General features: G+C 50.5%; 2 protein-coding genes across 8 annotated transcripts in view; both read right to left on the minus strand.

The window, feature by feature from the left end:
• S100B (S100 calcium binding protein B) overlaps positions 1 to 16,361 on the minus strand; it is a 60,528-nt gene that overhangs the window by 38,986 nt on the left and 5,181 nt on the right. Inside the window, exon 1 of one of the 3 annotated variants that reach the window (XM_054043553.1) lies at positions 8,835 to 8,925. The exons of the other annotated variants lie outside the window; for them this stretch is intronic. The gene's annotated coding sequence lies outside the window, so the exon portion shown is untranslated. Of the gene's footprint in view, positions 1 to 8,834; positions 8,926 to 16,361 lie in introns of those variants that run through there. 3 annotated transcript variants of the gene reach the window in all.
• The window catches only part of LOC128845153 (zinc finger protein 239-like), a 44,993-nt gene that overhangs the window by 21,909 nt on the left and 6,723 nt on the right, over positions 1 to 16,361 (minus strand). For 2 of the 5 annotated variants that reach the window (XM_054043517.1, XM_054043519.1), the window contains exons 2-3: positions 8,835 to 8,927; positions 1,570 to 8,492 (exon numbers count right to left, since the gene is read on the minus strand). In XM_054043517.1, coding sequence (XP_053899492.1) covers positions 7,369 to 8,492; positions 8,835 to 8,927 — 1,217 coding nt within the window. In that variant the 3' untranslated portion in view covers positions 1,570 to 7,368. Of the gene's footprint in view, positions 1 to 1,569; positions 8,493 to 8,834; positions 8,928 to 14,306; positions 14,392 to 16,361 lie in introns of those variants that run through there. The other 3 variants (XM_054043520.1, XR_008446623.1, XM_054043518.1) reach the window with 3 other exon arrangements.

Consider the following 16,361-nt stretch of genomic DNA (forward strand, 5'->3'; position numbering starts at 1 on the left):
CCCGAAAAAGAGAAATCGAATCCTTTGCAACTTGTTTATATTAAATTCCCTATCACACAGCACAGGGCCGGGGCTCTGGAGTTTGCAGTACCTTTCAGAGTTGCATTTATTTTCATGTAACAACCTAACAGCAGCTCACAGCTGAGCCATATTCGGGGCAGAAGACAAATGGGAAGAGGATTTAGTTTCTGTCTCTTACGTAGAGATGCAGAAGATGGCTACTAGTAACAATCACGTTCTACTGCTTTTAGTCAGCAGAAGAGGCTTGCGTGACTGGAGTTTTACTCTTTTAATCATGCTCTAAAGTTCAGAATGATCAAAACTAGAAAACAAAAATTAGTGTTATACAAATACAACGAGAGTTCATTCCTAGGGTTACCATTCGTCCGGATTTACCCGGACATGTCCTCCTTTTTGTGCTAAAAATAGCGTCCGGGGGGAATTTGTAAAGCACTCACAATGTCCGGGATTTCCCCCTCCCCCGGCACAGCAGAGCGAGCGGCTGGGAGGGCTGCAGGAAAGTCCCGGGCTGGACTCCGGAGCAGCTGGAGAGGAGCTCCGCCCTGCATTCTGAGCAAGTGTCTCAGCACAAAGTGCAGCCCTCCCCTTTTGCAACTGGGAGCGGTTTCTGCCATGCAGGGTAGCAAAACGGGAGCGAGAGCACTTTGTGCTGATACAAGGGCAGCTCTCCCCTGCAACCCGGTCCGGACCACGGACCGGGTTTTGTTGTGCAGGGCCAGGGACCGTGCTGGGGAGCTCAGCCACATGTCTGGCTCGCACAGAGCCCAACACCCTGTTCTGAGCAGCAGGGTAAGGGGGGGCAGGAGAAGGGGCAGGGAGGTTCTGGAGGGGGCAGTCAAGAAACGGGGGGGGGGCTTTTTGGGGGGAGTGGAGAAAGTTTTGGGCAGTCAGGGTACAGGTAGGGGGTAGGGTCCTGGTGGGCAGTTGGGGGGGGGGTCTTAGGAGGGGGCAGTTAGGGGACAAGGAACAGGGAGTCTTAGGTAGGGGGTGGGGTTCTGGAGGGCAGTTAGGAGCAGGGGTCCCAGGAGGGGGCAGTCAGGGGACAAGGAGCGGGGGGGGTAGGGGGCTGGGAGTTCTGGGGGGGAGCTGTCAGGGGGCAGGGGTGGGGAGAGGGATCGGAGCAGTCAGGGGACAGGGAGCAGAGGGGTTTAGATGGGTTGGGAGTTCTGGGGGGGGCTGTCAGGGGGCAGGAGTGCGGAGAGGGATCGGAGCAGTCAGGGGACAGGGAGCAGAGGGGTTTAGATGGGTTGGGAGTTCTGGGGGGGGCTGTCAGGGGGTGGGGAGTGGTTGGATGGGGCGTGGGAGTCCCAGGGGTCTGTCTGGGGGTGGGGGTGTGGATAAAGGTTGGGGCAGTCAGGGGACAAGAGGCAGGGAGGCTTAGATAGTCCTGGGGGGCAGTTAGGGGCAGGGGTCCCAGGAGGGGGTAGTCAGGGGACAAGGAATGGGGGGAGGGTTGGGAGGTCAGGGGGGGCGGGAAGTGGGAGGGGCTAGGGCGGGGCTCCTCCCGTCCTCTTTTTTGCTCGCTGAAATATGGTAACCCTATTCATTCCATGTAGCAATATTTTGATATTTGGCACTGAAACTGTACTGGTGTAGTTAAAGTGGTAGCTCTCCTCTGGTGTGGACACACCCATACCAATACAAAGGTGAGGATAATAGTATAGCTCAGGGATAGGCAACCTATGACACGCGTGCTGAAGGTGGCACGCAAGCTGATTTTCAGTGGCACTCACACTGCCCGGGTTCTGACCACCGGTCCAGGGGCTCTGCATTTTAATTTAATTTTAAATGAAGCTTCTTAAACATTTTAAAAACCTTATTTACTTTACATACAACAATAGTTTAGTTCTATATTATAGACTTATAGAAAGAGACCTTCTAAAAACGTTAAAATGTGTTACTGGCACACGAAACCTTAAATTAGAGTGAATAAATGAAGACTCGGCACACCACTCCTGAAAGGTTGCCGACCCCTGGTCTAGCTTATTCCTGAACAGGAAGGGAAGGAAGCTATACCAGTATAAGGCACCTTCCATGCTAGGATTGTACCAGTACAATTATTGGGAAAAACTAAAAACAACCCTAACCAAAATACTTCTACTGGTACAAAACCTGTGTGTAGAGTGAGCCTCAGACACTTCGCTATCAGAGCTAGGTGGAGCGCTGGTCTGAGCCAGCAGAGCTCTTCCGATATTCCTAAACTGAACAAAACAAGTACAGTTGTTGCCATGGGGTGACAGGTTCCTCCTACCAAATATAAACTTCTGTATAAAATGTATTGCAGGCAAAAATGTTGCACATACCAGATTTTCATTCCCATTGTTACTAACACTTTTACATTCCCAGCATTGATTCAACATCATCTCAGTAAGTTAAATGTGAACAAAAATGTAATGCATAAGAACATAAGAAAGGCCGTACCGTGTCAGACCAAAGGTCCATCTAGCCCAGTATCCTGTCTACCGACAGTGGCCAATGCCAGGTGCCCCAGAGGGAGTGAACCTAACAGGTAATGATCAAGTGATCTCTCTCCTGCCATCCATCTCCATCCTCTGACAGACAAAGGCTAGGGACACCATTCCTTACCCGTCCTGGCTAATAGCCATTAATGGACTTAACCATCTTGAATTTATCCAGTTCTCTTTTAAACTCTGTTATAGTCCTAGCCTTCACAACCTCCTCTGGCAAGGAGTTCCACAGGTTGACTGTGTGCTGCGTGAAGAAGAACTTCCTTTTATTTGTTTTAAACCTGCTGCCTATTAATTTCATTTGATGACCCCTAGTTCTTGTATTATGGGAATAAGTAAATAACTTTTCCTTATCCACTTTCTCCACACCACCCATGATTTTATATACCTCTATCATATCCCCCCTTAGTCTCCTCTTTTCCAAGCTGAAGAGTCCTAGCCTCTTTAATCTCTCCTCATATGGGACCCGTTCCAAACCCCTAATCATTTTAGTTGCCCTTTTCTGAACCTTTTCTAGTGCCAGTATATCTTTTTTGAGATGAGGAGACCACATCTGTATGCAGTATTCGAGATCAGGGCGTATCATCGATTTATAAAAGGGCAATAATATATTCTCCATCTTATTCTCTATCCCCTTTTTAATGATTCCTAACATCCTGTTTGCTTTTTTGACCGCCTCTGCACATTGCGTGGACATTTTCAGAGAACTATCCACGATGACTCCAAGATCTCTTTCCTGATTAGTTGTAGCTAAATTAGCCCCCATCATATTGTATGTATAGTTGGGGTTATTTTTTCCAGTGTGCATTACTTTACATTTATCCACATTAACTTTCATTTGCCATTTTGTTGCCCAATCACTTAGTTTTGTGAGATCTTTTTGAAGTTCTTCACAGTCTGCTTTGGACTTAACTATCTTTAGCAGTTTAGTATCATCTGCAAACTTTGCCACCTCACTGTTTACCCCTTTCTCCAGAACATTTATGAATAAGTTGAATAGGATCGGTCTGAGGACTGACCCTTGGGGAACACCACTAGTTACCCCTCTCCATTCTGAGAATTTACCATTAATTCCTACCCTTTGTTCCCTGTCTTTTAACCAGTTCTCAATCCATGAAAGGACCTTCCCTTTTATCCCATGGCAGCTTAATTTACATAAGAGCCTTTGGTGAGGGACCTTGTCAAAGGCTTTCTGGAAATCTAAGTACACTATGTCCACTGGATCCCCCTTGTCCACATGTTTGTTGACCCCTTCAAAGAATTCAAGGGTCACTGTGAAATATTTGCAGGGCTACATGAAAGTGACACCGCTAAGGTAGCTTTTGCACTGCCGTTCATTTAGGTCCCTAGAACATTTTCCATACCATGTGTCTTGTTCAAGATGCCGTCTGATTTTAATAGTTATAAATATATACCTGCCGCAAAACTGTTGCCCCATAGCTGGATGCCCCATAGCAGCAGCTGTGCTTCCTTTTTCCTCTTGTGTTCTTCAGCCTGTTCTGGCCGCAGGGGTGGTCTGACTCTCCGACCACGACACTTTCAAGAGTCTGACCCCTTCTGGGACCACAGTCCTTTAATGCATCCCAGAGAAACATAACTAAATCCTCAGCCCCAGTCAGGCTCATCTGGCCATCCCGTTCCTGCGCAGATAAACCTCCTCCATCATCAACATCCTCACTCCATGCCACAGTCAGGGCCAGACAGTTCTCTGCCTTCCCAGGGGTCCTGGGTCCCTCAGCAGCTCCTGATCTTTCTGCTGGCTCACCTCAGGGGCAGCCTGTCCATTGTTCTCCATGTCGGCTGAAGGTAGGACAAGAAGTAATGGGCTCCATCTCTTGCAAGGGAGGTTTAGGTTAGATATTAGTTGACACTTTCTAGCTAGAAGGCTGGGTATACTCTGGAACGGGCTATCTATGGAGGCTGTGGAATTTCCATCATTAGAGTTTTTTAAAAACAGGCTGGACAAACATCTGCCAGGGCTGGTCTAGGTTTACTTGGTCCTTAGCAGATGAAGCTGGATTTGATGACCGCTTGAGGTCCCTTCCAGACCTACATTTCTACGATTCTCCAGCCTTCTATCATCCCACTTCCCGGAGGGAGGGAACACGCTACGTACTCTCCTCTCCCAACTGACCTTCTCTCTCCTCTTTTAAGTCCACCCCTTTCACCTGACCACACCCTCCCCAGGTGCAATCAGTGAGGTTACTGACACTTTCAGGCTCCCTTAACCCTTCTGGTGTTTGTACGGGGTTTACATCACTATATCATAAGATACAGATTTACATAGCTAAGCCAACCCTGCTATAGAAATCTTAGCTTCTGCAGTTCTATCTATCGTAAGTGCTTATATAGTCCCCATTAGTGCTATATCCAAGCTCTTAACAAGCTTTAATGGATTTCTCTTCACAACTCCCCGGTGATGTTGGAAAGTGCTGTTATCCCCATTGTACAGATGGGGAGCTGAGGCCCAGAAGCCCAGAGCCACAAAGGGATTTAGGCTCCTAACACCCTTGTGGAACTGGGCCTAAGTGACTTTCCCAAGTTCATGCAGAAAATCTATGATGGAGCAGGAACCTGAACCAGTCTCTCTCAAGGGCTAGATTAGTGCCCAACCCCCTGAACCATCTTCCTTCTCTGCATTCATCCTAAACAAGCAGCCTCAGTTTTGCACTAATCTTGCTTTTTATATACAGGTAATTTGGGTTTAAGACAAATATGTTTGCCCGCACTTCATGTTAGCATTGACAATTAGACTTTGAACTTCATCCCTCATTAAGATGCATGATGTAAGAAATGCACATTCTAAACCATATTAGCCAATTAATTTAATTAACCTGTTATCTACCAAGTTTCTAAGGACTAGACTACACTACAAAATTAGGTCAATATAACTACATCTCGCAGGGGTGTGAAAATTCCACACCCATGAGCGACGCAGTTAAACCGACCTAATCCCTGGCATAGACAGGAATTCTCCTGTCGACCTAGCTACCGCCTGTCGGGGAGGTGGAGTGCCTATGCCGTCCAGGAGAACCCCTCCCGTTGGAACAGGCAGCATCTACACTGAAGGTCTTCAGAGGCACACAAGCCCTCAGGTTCTTTTTATATCTGTTCCTCAGCTAAAATACAGACTGGGGAAGTATGGTAAATGTATCCATTCATTAGCCAAAACAGAATTTCAAAAGCAACTAAGAAATTACAGAAATTCAAAGAAAGCTGGTTAGGTGATAGTGTTGACAGTGTTTAACAGAATGAATTAAACATGGGATGTTACAGTTGACCAAGAAATAAAAACAGAGAGGGTTGGGGTGGCACCACGTCATGTAGCCAGGGAAAGGACTATGGCCACGAGGTGCAAGTGCCACCCTCTACAGGTACCACTAGGCAAATTTCTCAGGCTCCAGTGTGCTGGGTGCACACACACCTATGTGAAAAAGCAGATGACGATATCGTGTTACCAACTCTTACAAATGTAATGCAGCTCTCATTATATTTGGTGTTTTCCAGCCCCAGCTGCTAGAATCAAGAGACTGAATAAGAAGCTCAACTTTCTTTTCTTTTCTTTTTTTAAGGGAGGTTCTAGCCCTCATGGTTGCAGGGAAAAGACTGAAAATGTGAAGCACATGCACACTTAACGGCTCAGAAACCAGAAGAAACAAAAACTTAACATGTATTATTTTTAAAACCCCTCTGGACTTTTAAGCCAAATCTCATGTTTTGGGGCTGGACTCATGATTTTTGCATGCTTGGGGTTGGCAAGGCTGCACTGAGGGCTTGTACCACTTTAACTTACGGTGGGAATTTAAGCTTATTTAGTTAAAACTCTGCACACCCCTGTGTAGACACGCTTATTTCAATTTAAGAGTGGCTTATTTTGATTAAGCTTAAAACTGCTCCCAATCAATCGGTTTTGTTGGCAGAATCTTTTCTGCTTTTGCTTCGTTCTTCTGCCTGAGATTGAGGACTTGTTCCTCCCTGGCACTGGAATGAGGTTGTGACCATTGAAAATGGAATGAACCTACTGCAGACTCAGTTCAGACAGCATTAGGATGAGACATACATCTCCATTTCCTGTTGCTTTCTGCAGGGCTCTAAATAGCAGCTTGGCTAGTATTTCATCACAAATGTGTGGGACGCACCGACCATTCAGGACTGGATTTCCAGGAGCTTGCCAGGGCAAAATGAGTAATTTAGGTAGGCAGAAAATGGGGGTTGGCTCCACTGGCAATTCAAGGCACTTTTGAGACAGTAATGTAAGTGGCCCCAGATGACCCTGGGCACCCCAGGCAAGGGGCAGGGAGAGAATGGAGGGTAGCATTCTATTATAGGCAGCATGCATAGAGACCCCTATAGATCAGGTTGCCCGATGCATCCATTCTGGGCACTGAATGAGGTAGGAGCCCTGTGGGGAAAAAACGGTATGTGACAATGTAAATTAAAATTGTACCAGAACCTATTTGCATAAGGGGCCAGAATTAAGGTTGTATGAGCAAAATCAAGCTACAGTTCTGGATCAGTTTGAGAGCCCAGCCCTGGTCTGGGGAGTAGTGGTGAGAGGTCTCTTGAGTTAGTTTAGGGCCTGAACCATGTAGCTTTCTCCCAGCTGCTGCCCACATGAGGAAAAAGGGGCTCCTGGAGGGGTTTTCCTCTCTCCTCCCATGTTGACAAGAGACAGAGGGCCTGGCAGCGTTACAGCTTGGGATGCACCAGTTAAATAGGAGATGATGTGGGCTTCTTCTCTGCCTAGGACTTGCTAGAGGATCACCAGCAGTCAGCTTAGGGGTGGCTCCTGCAGTCAGCTGACCCAACAGATGTGCAGACGGATGGCGCTGAGAAGCTGAATATCCCCGTGTGTTGTGGGAACGGCCATGGATGCCATTCACTGGGGACAGCCCTGGTCAGGGCATTGTTCCTCCATCGGGTGGTCTCTCTGATGCATGTTCAGGCTGGTTTTCTTGCGGAAGCCCTTCCCACACTCCGGACACATGTAGGGCGTCTCGCCGGTGTGGGTTCTCCGGTGTGCAATAAGTGGGGAGCGCGCATAAAAGCCCTTTCCACACTCAGGACACTTGTAGGGCCTCTCTCCCGTGTGGATCCGCTGGTGGGCAAGCAGAGCGGAGCTCTGGCTGAAGCCCTTCCTGCACTCGGGGCATTTGTAGGGTCGCTCCCCCGTGTGGTTCCTCTGGTGTTTGATGAGGGCAGAGCTGTTTGTGTAGCTTTTCCCACACTCGGCACAGTGGTAGGGCCTTTCGCCCATGTGCAGCCGCTGGTGGGCGGTGAAGTCCGAGCTTTGCGCGAAGCCCTTCCCGCACTGGGAGCACTGGTAGGGCCGCTCCCCCGTGTGCACTCTCTGGTGCGTGGCCAGGTTGGAGCTCTGGCTGAAGCCCTTCCCGCATTGGGGGCATTCATAGGGCTTCTCTCCAGTGTGGAACCTCTGGTGGATGATGAGGTGGGAGCTCCGGCTGAAGCCCTTCCCGCATTCAGGACATTGGTAGGGCTTCTCGCCCGTGTGTGTTCTCTGGTGGGTGATGAGCTGCGAGCTCTGGATGAAGCTCTTCCCACAACTGAGGCACTGGTAGGGTTTCTCCCCAGTGTGGATGCGCCGGTGCTTAGCCAGGGTGGAGCTGACGGTGAAGCCTTTCCCGCACAAAAGACATCTGTAGGGCTTCTCGCCTGAGTGGATTCTCTGATGTCTAGTAAGACCTAAGCTCCCACGGAAGCTTTTCCCACAGTCGGGGCATGTGTTCTTTCCCTCTCCCGTGTGGAGTCTCTGCGGGATTGGGAGGTCATTGAGGTCACCTCCCCCAAGCTGGATGGATTTCCCCAGTCTCTTTGCTGGAGGGTTTCTTTGCTCCCTTTTGGACCTGCCTGGACTCTCAGAAGCTTTTCCCTGCTCAAGAGGGCAGAAATTTCCCTGCGCTTTGGATTGTCCCAGTAACGTCACATGAAGTTCCACTTGCTCAGGTCTCTCCTCCTCATTCTCACGCATCATCCCATGACCTGCTGGGATAGCGAGAGAGCCAGAAGTGAGTCACTCCCTGTGCTGGGAAAACAGGGTGCCTAAGCCAGGGCTGGGAGGTTGCAAACCAAAATAACTGTTTGGGAGATTGAGGAACCTGGAGCTGAATCCCCGCAGCCATTCCTCCGAGGTGACTGAGGCGGGACTGGTTCCACCACCTCGTGCCATCCAAACTCTGTGGAGGACAGGAGGGCACAAGAGGGAATTACCAGAAGGTGGCAGTCAGGATTACTGGACAGTCACAAGGATACGACACCTGCCAATACAATCCTAGCTTTCTACTCTCGCACCATAGTTTCCTGACATCAGTCTCCCATGTCCCCTACCTGTACAGGTGCTTCTTAGGTTCTCCCTTTCCAGGACCGATGGCTCTTCCTCCAGTTCCATCTGAGAGATCACATTGGTAATTAGACACAGTGCTGGGCAGGGGAGGGAGAAAACACATCAGGGTAAATTACACGATTGTGGAATCTCTCACAAAAATCTCCCAAGATATTATTCAACAGTAGAAGTCCTGAGCTTGCTCTCAGTGCTCAGAGCGGTGGGGGTCAGCATCAGTCAGCCAGAGCCCCTGCCTATGTCCAGTGCCTTTTCCCCTGAGCCCCACCTGGCTCCGCTCTCCACGTCTGCAGTATTGCCAGCCTCCAGAAACCAAAGATTAGGAGGGGTTATTTAAATCAAATCATGTTTTTCCATCTGTCTTTTGACTTTTAACTCTCCTCGATTCCTCTGCCAATGGGGGTGTCAGAATTCCACTTGAAAAGGCAAACTTTAATGGACATAACCATGCAAGCTACTCCATTTACCATCTCCTCACCCCTAACATAGAGGAACTGCCATCCAATTCTTATTGCCAAGTCCCCCTGCTCCCTCCTCTACCTGGGTCCGAGCAGAACAATCCAACTCCCCATTCCCTGCCTCCCATTCCCCCGGGCCCCTCTCTCTGTTCCAGGGCCATACAGGTCAGATCTGAATCCTCAGCCCTACAGCGCTTGCACAGAACGCTGCCCACACCCCCAGCCCAGTAGATTGTGGGTTTGCAGTGACTTCCTGAGCCGGCATGACAGCTCCTGCAGGCACCAAGATCGTAGGCTCTCGAGCAGTTTGTGAGAGTTCAAGTTGGCAACACTGTCTTCCCCTGGCTGCTGGAAGGGGACTGTCCTCTGCACCCTCTCAGCCTTCCTTCTGCCTCCCACATCCCCCTGCATTCCCTCAACTGCCCTTCTGCCCCCCTCACTTTCCCCATCCCCCTGTCATGGTGTTTCTGCTGCTCCTCACAGTCCCTGTGTCTTGTCCAGCCCCTTCATCCTGTTGGCCGGGTTTCAGTCCCATTGAAAACAGTGGGAGGTGGCAGCCAATTTTATGAAGGGTAGCCTCACATTAGAAGTTGGCAGCCATCTTGCAGGCTTCAACTCTTCTGATAGTAAGGGGAGATGGCCATTATGAACAAGGGAAAAGTCATGAGTTGGCATCTTTTGTCATGTTTTCATGAGACAGGAACCACCCCCCAACCCCCCAAATTGCTAGAGTTGTGATAAAATCACAAGAGTTGGCAATACTGGGTATGTCTCTACTTCAGTCGATCAGATAGACATAAACTAGCCCACACCAGCACGGCTAAAAGTAGCGGTGTAGATGTGGTGACATGGGCTAGTGTGCTTGTGCAACCTACCTAGAGAAGAGATAAGTCTAGGCTTGTATTGGTTGCAATTTACTTACCAATTCTGTGCTACAGAACTCCTCTAGCTGACTTAATGTATTTGTACAGACCATGAACTCATATCCTTGCTAGACACTACAGCTGGGTTTTCTATAGGAACCCTCTAAATACTAAAAAGTGGAAATTATAATTGGATTGGCTTTCTTTTTCTTCTTCTTAAGAATCCAGTACCAGTTTTCACCATAAGACAGTTTCACACCCACACCCACACAATTAGCAGTTTCAAATTTCTTTTCCTCCCATTTTTTTTTTTTTTTACTGAATAACGCTCCAGAGACAAACCAGTACAGCACAGCAGTTACAGTGAACCCTAGCTAGATTAACAGCACTAACGAGAGATGCATTATTTACTTTTAAAATGAAGAATATAGCACGGAGCCTACACTCTAAACTATGTATATTTAAACCTCGCAAAATAAGTGGGAAGATTGGGACTTTTGCCAATCAGAAATCATCTGCTTTCATGTAGGCTGAGTCTAGGTATTATACCGACAACTAGATCAAACATTTAGCTGCCTGGAGAGTAGGAGGAGTAAGATTCTGACTCAGACACCAAGGAATCCCAGTTGCCCAGACTAGTGAGGGGATGGTGGAAATGGTACCACCGGCACTGAGTACACCTCCGTTGTTTGCGGTGCCGGGAGCAGTGTTGACCCCAAAGTCAGCATCGGTACCGAAGTAACTAACGGTGCCGAAGAGGAGGGTGGTGACTGATGCCACAGTAACATTGGCGGCGCCAGCCACAGGCTACCAAAGAAGTTCCCGGTGCTGAGGAGGGAATCCAGTACCGGCCCCATTTCCACTGAGTGTGGAAAGGAAACACTGGGGTGTGGCGCTGACAGACCCATAGGTTCAGCAGCCCACCTAGTCAGAAGGCTGTAAACGATGCAGGCCTGGCAAAGTCCTGGACCAAGGGAGAGGTCAGGAGAGAAAGGCAGAGGAGGTCCACTGCTGCCTGATACAAAAACAGCCAGGGCCAGCATCACCCTCATCAGTCAATGGACACCCTGGGGCCAGAACCGGAGTCAATGGTAAAGGATCTCTGTCCTCCCTGCGCAGTGCTGGGGAGCTGTTGACGGATCCTGCTCCATCCCGCACACTGGCATTCACCCTGTGCCAATCCACGCTCCTTCTGGAGGAGGGAGGCGAGTCCCCATGGGACCTGGAGTGGCTTCAGTTGGTCTCATGTGACCGTTTCCATGGCATACTCGACGGGGAATGACTCTTTGGAGAGGTGCCAGCCCCAGGACGTGACGCGGCAGCACTTTCCGAACCCAAGGGCGACCTCCGAGCCAACAAGGCCTCGTGATGAAGCAGGCTGCATGGCCTGTTCAATGAGTTCGTTTGGTGAGCGAGCTGCAAATCAAACACCGTTCCTTGCCGTGGGCCTCAGCCAGCACCGGTGTGGAGATCGCCCTTCCCCTGCTCCAAACACTACAGACAACGTTTAACCCCTGGGGAGAGCATCACCCGGGAACATTTAAACTCCAACTAACACACACTGTACTAGGAGTAATGAACTATATGCATCCAGAAATAGAGGATTGTGAGGATGAAAATCACAGAGCTCTGACTCCAGCCATGGGCAGTAAGAAGGAACTGTGGGGGGTTAGGGAGAAGGACTATGGCCATGAGAGCCGCCCCTCTACAGATACTGCTAGGTAAAATTCTCTGGCTCCGGCGCACTGGGCGCGCACACACCTAAGTGGAATACTCAGCTGCAGCTACTCAATGAAGAGAAATTACTTATTTTCGTTCTTGGAATTAGGGACGTTAACATATAAATGCTGCAGACCAATAAGGTCCAACCAATCTGTAAAATGACAGGAAACTGTATTGAGATCCAACCTACAGATTCAGTCTACATTACCCCTGGCAGCTCCACCTTCTCCTCGCTGGGCTGGGCTGGACCTACTAGTACTCAAATGGTTGCCAGTTTTGTACCCCTGATAGAACTCACTACTGATTGGTAAGTAGCTTTGAGCTTCTAACTAAAGGCACATGCAGGGGAATGTCTGCCCTTGGTGAAAACTTCCACACCAGCTTCCAAACAGCTCCTGAGCTGTTAACAACTTCCTGCACTCCCTCTAGTGTGCGGAAACAGCAACCACTTGCTTGCAGTCCCTCGAGCCTCTCTCAAGCCACCTTATCTGGGAATGTTCCCTATCACACAGAGCAAGCAGCAACAGCAGCGGCAACTACAGCAATAAGACTTCTGGCTGAACCCCGGAAAAGAAAGGAGAGTTACGGATGTGCAGCCCACACTATCGCACTTTTTAGCCACGCTGGCAGTGGTAAAGCTAGAGTGGGTATGTGTGCTCATAGTGCAATCACACCTCCGCTTCCCTCAGGTGGTGAATGTGGGAAACCTGTATGACTGTTTGCCCTCAGTGGAATCTGTCTGTGCAGCTTCAAAAACAGCTACTGAACACGTCCACCAACTCCCACACCCTCCTCTCGGCCTCTGGGCCCTTCTCACTAAGGCCCTGTCTACACTAGCACTTAAATCAGCAACTTTCATCGTTCAGGGTGTGAAAAAAGCCACCCCTGAGCCACATAACTTTTGCCAGCATAAGCACTTGTGTGCACAACACTATGTCGGCGCGAGAAGCTCTCCTGCTGTCATAGCTACCACCGCCCGTTATTATGTCCCCGGCCGAGCTCTCTCCCATCAGCATAATGTGGCTACACGAGCGATCTTACAGCAGCACAGCTGTATCGGTACAGTGTAAGTGTAGACATTATAGACGTTTTCTGCCCTGCTATCTTAGGCTTTTCTACACTGGCCCTTTCATCGTTAAAACTTTTGTCGCTCAGGGGTGTGAAAAAACACACCCCGAACGACAAATGTTTTAACAACGGAAAGCGCCAGTGGGGACAGTGCTTTGCTGGTGGGAGCCGCGCTCCCGTCAACGAAGCTACTGCCCCTCGTTTGGGGTGGTTTCATTTTGTCGCTGGGAGAGCTCTCTCCCACTACACTGCGTGCCTTACACGGGCACGGCTGCAGCAGTAAGGTGCCAGTGTAGACATAGCCTTACCGGGGGTGTCTTTGAAGAGCCAAGGGCTGCTTCTGCTCAATGCGTTTTCCTGATCCTTAAGGGCTTGTCATCCTTACAAAATGTTACTGTAACCTACACGCTTACACTGCAGAGAGGCAGTGGGGCAGAGACATGGGATTTAGTTGAATTCTTTGTCTCTGCACGCTCTCATTATTCCCCTGCACGACGTCCCTGTAGTGAGTCCTCTAATGAGGGGTCAAAAACGTCTGATGGCCTACACGGCCACCACCTTGGAGCCCCTGAGACATCAAGCGTCCCCCACTCAGTGGCTGCTCAGCCCTGAACCCCCCAGCTCAGCCATGGCCCGGCTGCGAAACGCCCACTGGCCCACAAAGGCCAGGGAACATTCCAGTGTTGCCAACGCTTATGATTGACTCACGTGTCTCACAAGAGATGGCGTTTTTTAAAGTCCCAAGTGCTGTGCTGGAATCAAATTATTACTTTAGAAACACAGCTTTTTTTTCTTCTTTAAGTGTCTAGCTCTTCTGGCTGCAGGAAAAGCATAAAAACACGATCTCTAAATGCTCCAACACCAAAAGGCAAATAAAAAGACCCAGCATTATTTTCAAATCTCATGATTTTTAAGCCAATCTCATGGGGGGGAGGGGGGGCTGCCTCATCATTTTTGAGCCCTTGGTGGTAGATCAGTGTTCTCACACCTGCCTGGTGTGTGAAACTGTGCCCTGAATAGTGTCCAGCCAATCCCGAGGGCCCGTCCCAGTTCTCAGGAGAGGGATGTGGGGGGCCTGGGCTCTCCCATGGGCTTGGCTGGTGGATTTCACACCTGCCTCTGGCTAGTAGGCTTAGTCCTTTGGCTACTGGGAACCTGCTACATCTTCAATCGGGGTTTGTTTCCAATTGCACAGATGGGGGATTTCTGCCCCCCCCTGCTGAAAGCCAGGCCCCTTTGCAAACACTTCCCAGCCGGTTCGGCAGCTGTCACATCTCGCTCACTTTCTGCCCGGTGCCTTCACTGTCTCTGCCCCTTCCCGGGCAAACCCGCCAGCAGCATCCCCTACCTCGGCCAGCTCTGCTGCGGCCATCGCCTGGGCGGCTGGGGTGAGAGTGTCCCGTTCCCCCGACTCTGCTCCTGCCCCTGCCCCACGCCAGCGGCGGGGAGCACCGCGAGTGCGAGTGCGGCCAGGAACCACCGCCCGCGTGTGGCCGCAGCAGCCACGTGGGGCGAGGCGGGGCAGGGGAGCGGCGCCTGGCCCGTGTCTGCCCGGGCTCGCGGCTGTCTGGACGCTGTAGCTCAGGACAGGTGCCTGCAGAGCCCGCAGCGCTCCCACGCCGGGCTAGAGCCAGCCCGTGTTGCAGCCCGGCTGTGTAGGGAGGGACACAGGAAGGGGCTGGAGGCGCAGCTCGGGCCGGCTGGGAGGAGGGGAGGCAGGAGGAGGGGTGTGAAATGGCCCTGCTGAACTCTCCTCTCTTGCCCCTTTCCCTGGGACAGGCCGCAGTGGATCTGGATCGTCCCGTCCTCAGGGGAGCTGGGAAAGGGAGCTGGCGGCCATGGAGCCAGCTCAGATAGGAGACTTGGGGGGAGTTGGTGGATTTGTCCTGGAGGAGGGAGGAACTGTAAATACTCAGGGTGGTGAAAGGGGTGGTGGGACACAGCACAGGCTGGGAAGAGCTGGCCTGACTTTTGAGGACAAGGCGAGATGGGGGGTGGGCTGACATTCCCCACTGAGATGAGTCCGGAAGGACCCATTGCCGAACAACTGGCTGGGACGCAGCCATTCAGTCTTTGGGACACGAGGGTGCTTTGGGGAATTGTTTCGGCCCCAGGAAGATGGAGGACATCTGAAGATCCCCAGAAGAGGCTCTCTGAATCTTCCAGCCCTGCCAAATCTAAAACGTGGGTCCTGTGGACCCCTGTAGCGGGAGTAGCAATGGGACGGACGGTGCAAGGAGCTCGCAGGGGCTGGTTCTGTCAGCACAGAGAACGTTTGCTATGGTCCGAGTTTCCAGAGTCAACATTTCTGCTGACAGTAATTTGCACCAATATCGAGGGGAGAGCAGCAGGGCTGAGGGAGGGGTGGGGTAGAGTTAGGAGCATTCAGGAAGCTGGGTCTGAAACGGGGTTACAGAACTGTCACCATTACCAAAGGGCGTAACGCGCACTGTGGGAGAACAGCACAAATGTGACACTCTGGGGCCATTGTGATGGTCACTGCAGCAGGGGATCTGAGCAGCAGATTCTTGGGTTAGGTGCCAGTGACCTTCGAAAAGGAGGCTGTGTATCCAGCCGAGGGCCCTGTCAGAGAAGAATGAGGAGACGCTGAGCTCACAGGATGGGGGCTTGTTTTCCCTCATTCATTAGACGCTGTGAGTGCCCAGGCTGCCATTAGCCCAGGTTTTTCCCAGCTCTGTAGGATTTCTGGTGCATTAAGGCCTATCATTCCCAGAACTCACCCGAGAGCGATAGTCACCTCCACACACAATCAGAGAGAGATTCAGGATCTCCATGGGGTTCTCTGATCTCCCCATCCCTGGAGCTGCTAATAGGGAAACATACTTTGTCCATGTTCATTCATACACAGATAGAATCCCCTCATTTCTGCAGGTTTAGCAATGAGCAAATGATTTAATGCTTTCACTGTGACTGGGATTGAGGCCCCAGTGTGTGTGGAGGTCCCTGAATCTCTCTCAGGACCACATCTCCCACCAGGTGTTGGACTTTCTCTAGTTTCCATGAACTCTTTCCCATCGGTTCTGATAAAACAACCCCCAGTAAAGACAGCAGCTGGCTGTATGCTCGTAGAACATCTGTATTACAATATCTGATCTCATCTGTTTTAATTAACATGAGCAGGATTTCTGATTCCTAAAGCTGATGTAACCTCCCAAATGGAACAAGGGGAAGAACCCTGTGCCCCAGCTCTCCAGGATTCAGAGGACAGTAAGATCCCGAGAAGTGCCGGTACAGGTGAGGAGGAAGTTAGACCAAGTCCAAACCCATCTCTAGAATTCCTACAAACCTCATCTACCTCTATATTATAACCAGCAGTTGGCTCATGCCCATGACAGATTTCCCACAAGGCTTTGCAAGAAGTATGTAGTTCCTTCCCTTACAC

Source organism: Malaclemys terrapin, chromosome 11 (genome assembly GCF_027887155.1).
Source record: "Malaclemys terrapin pileata isolate rMalTer1 chromosome 11, rMalTer1.hap1, whole genome shotgun sequence".
Lineage (NCBI taxonomy): Eukaryota > Metazoa > Chordata > Testudines > Emydidae > Malaclemys > Malaclemys terrapin.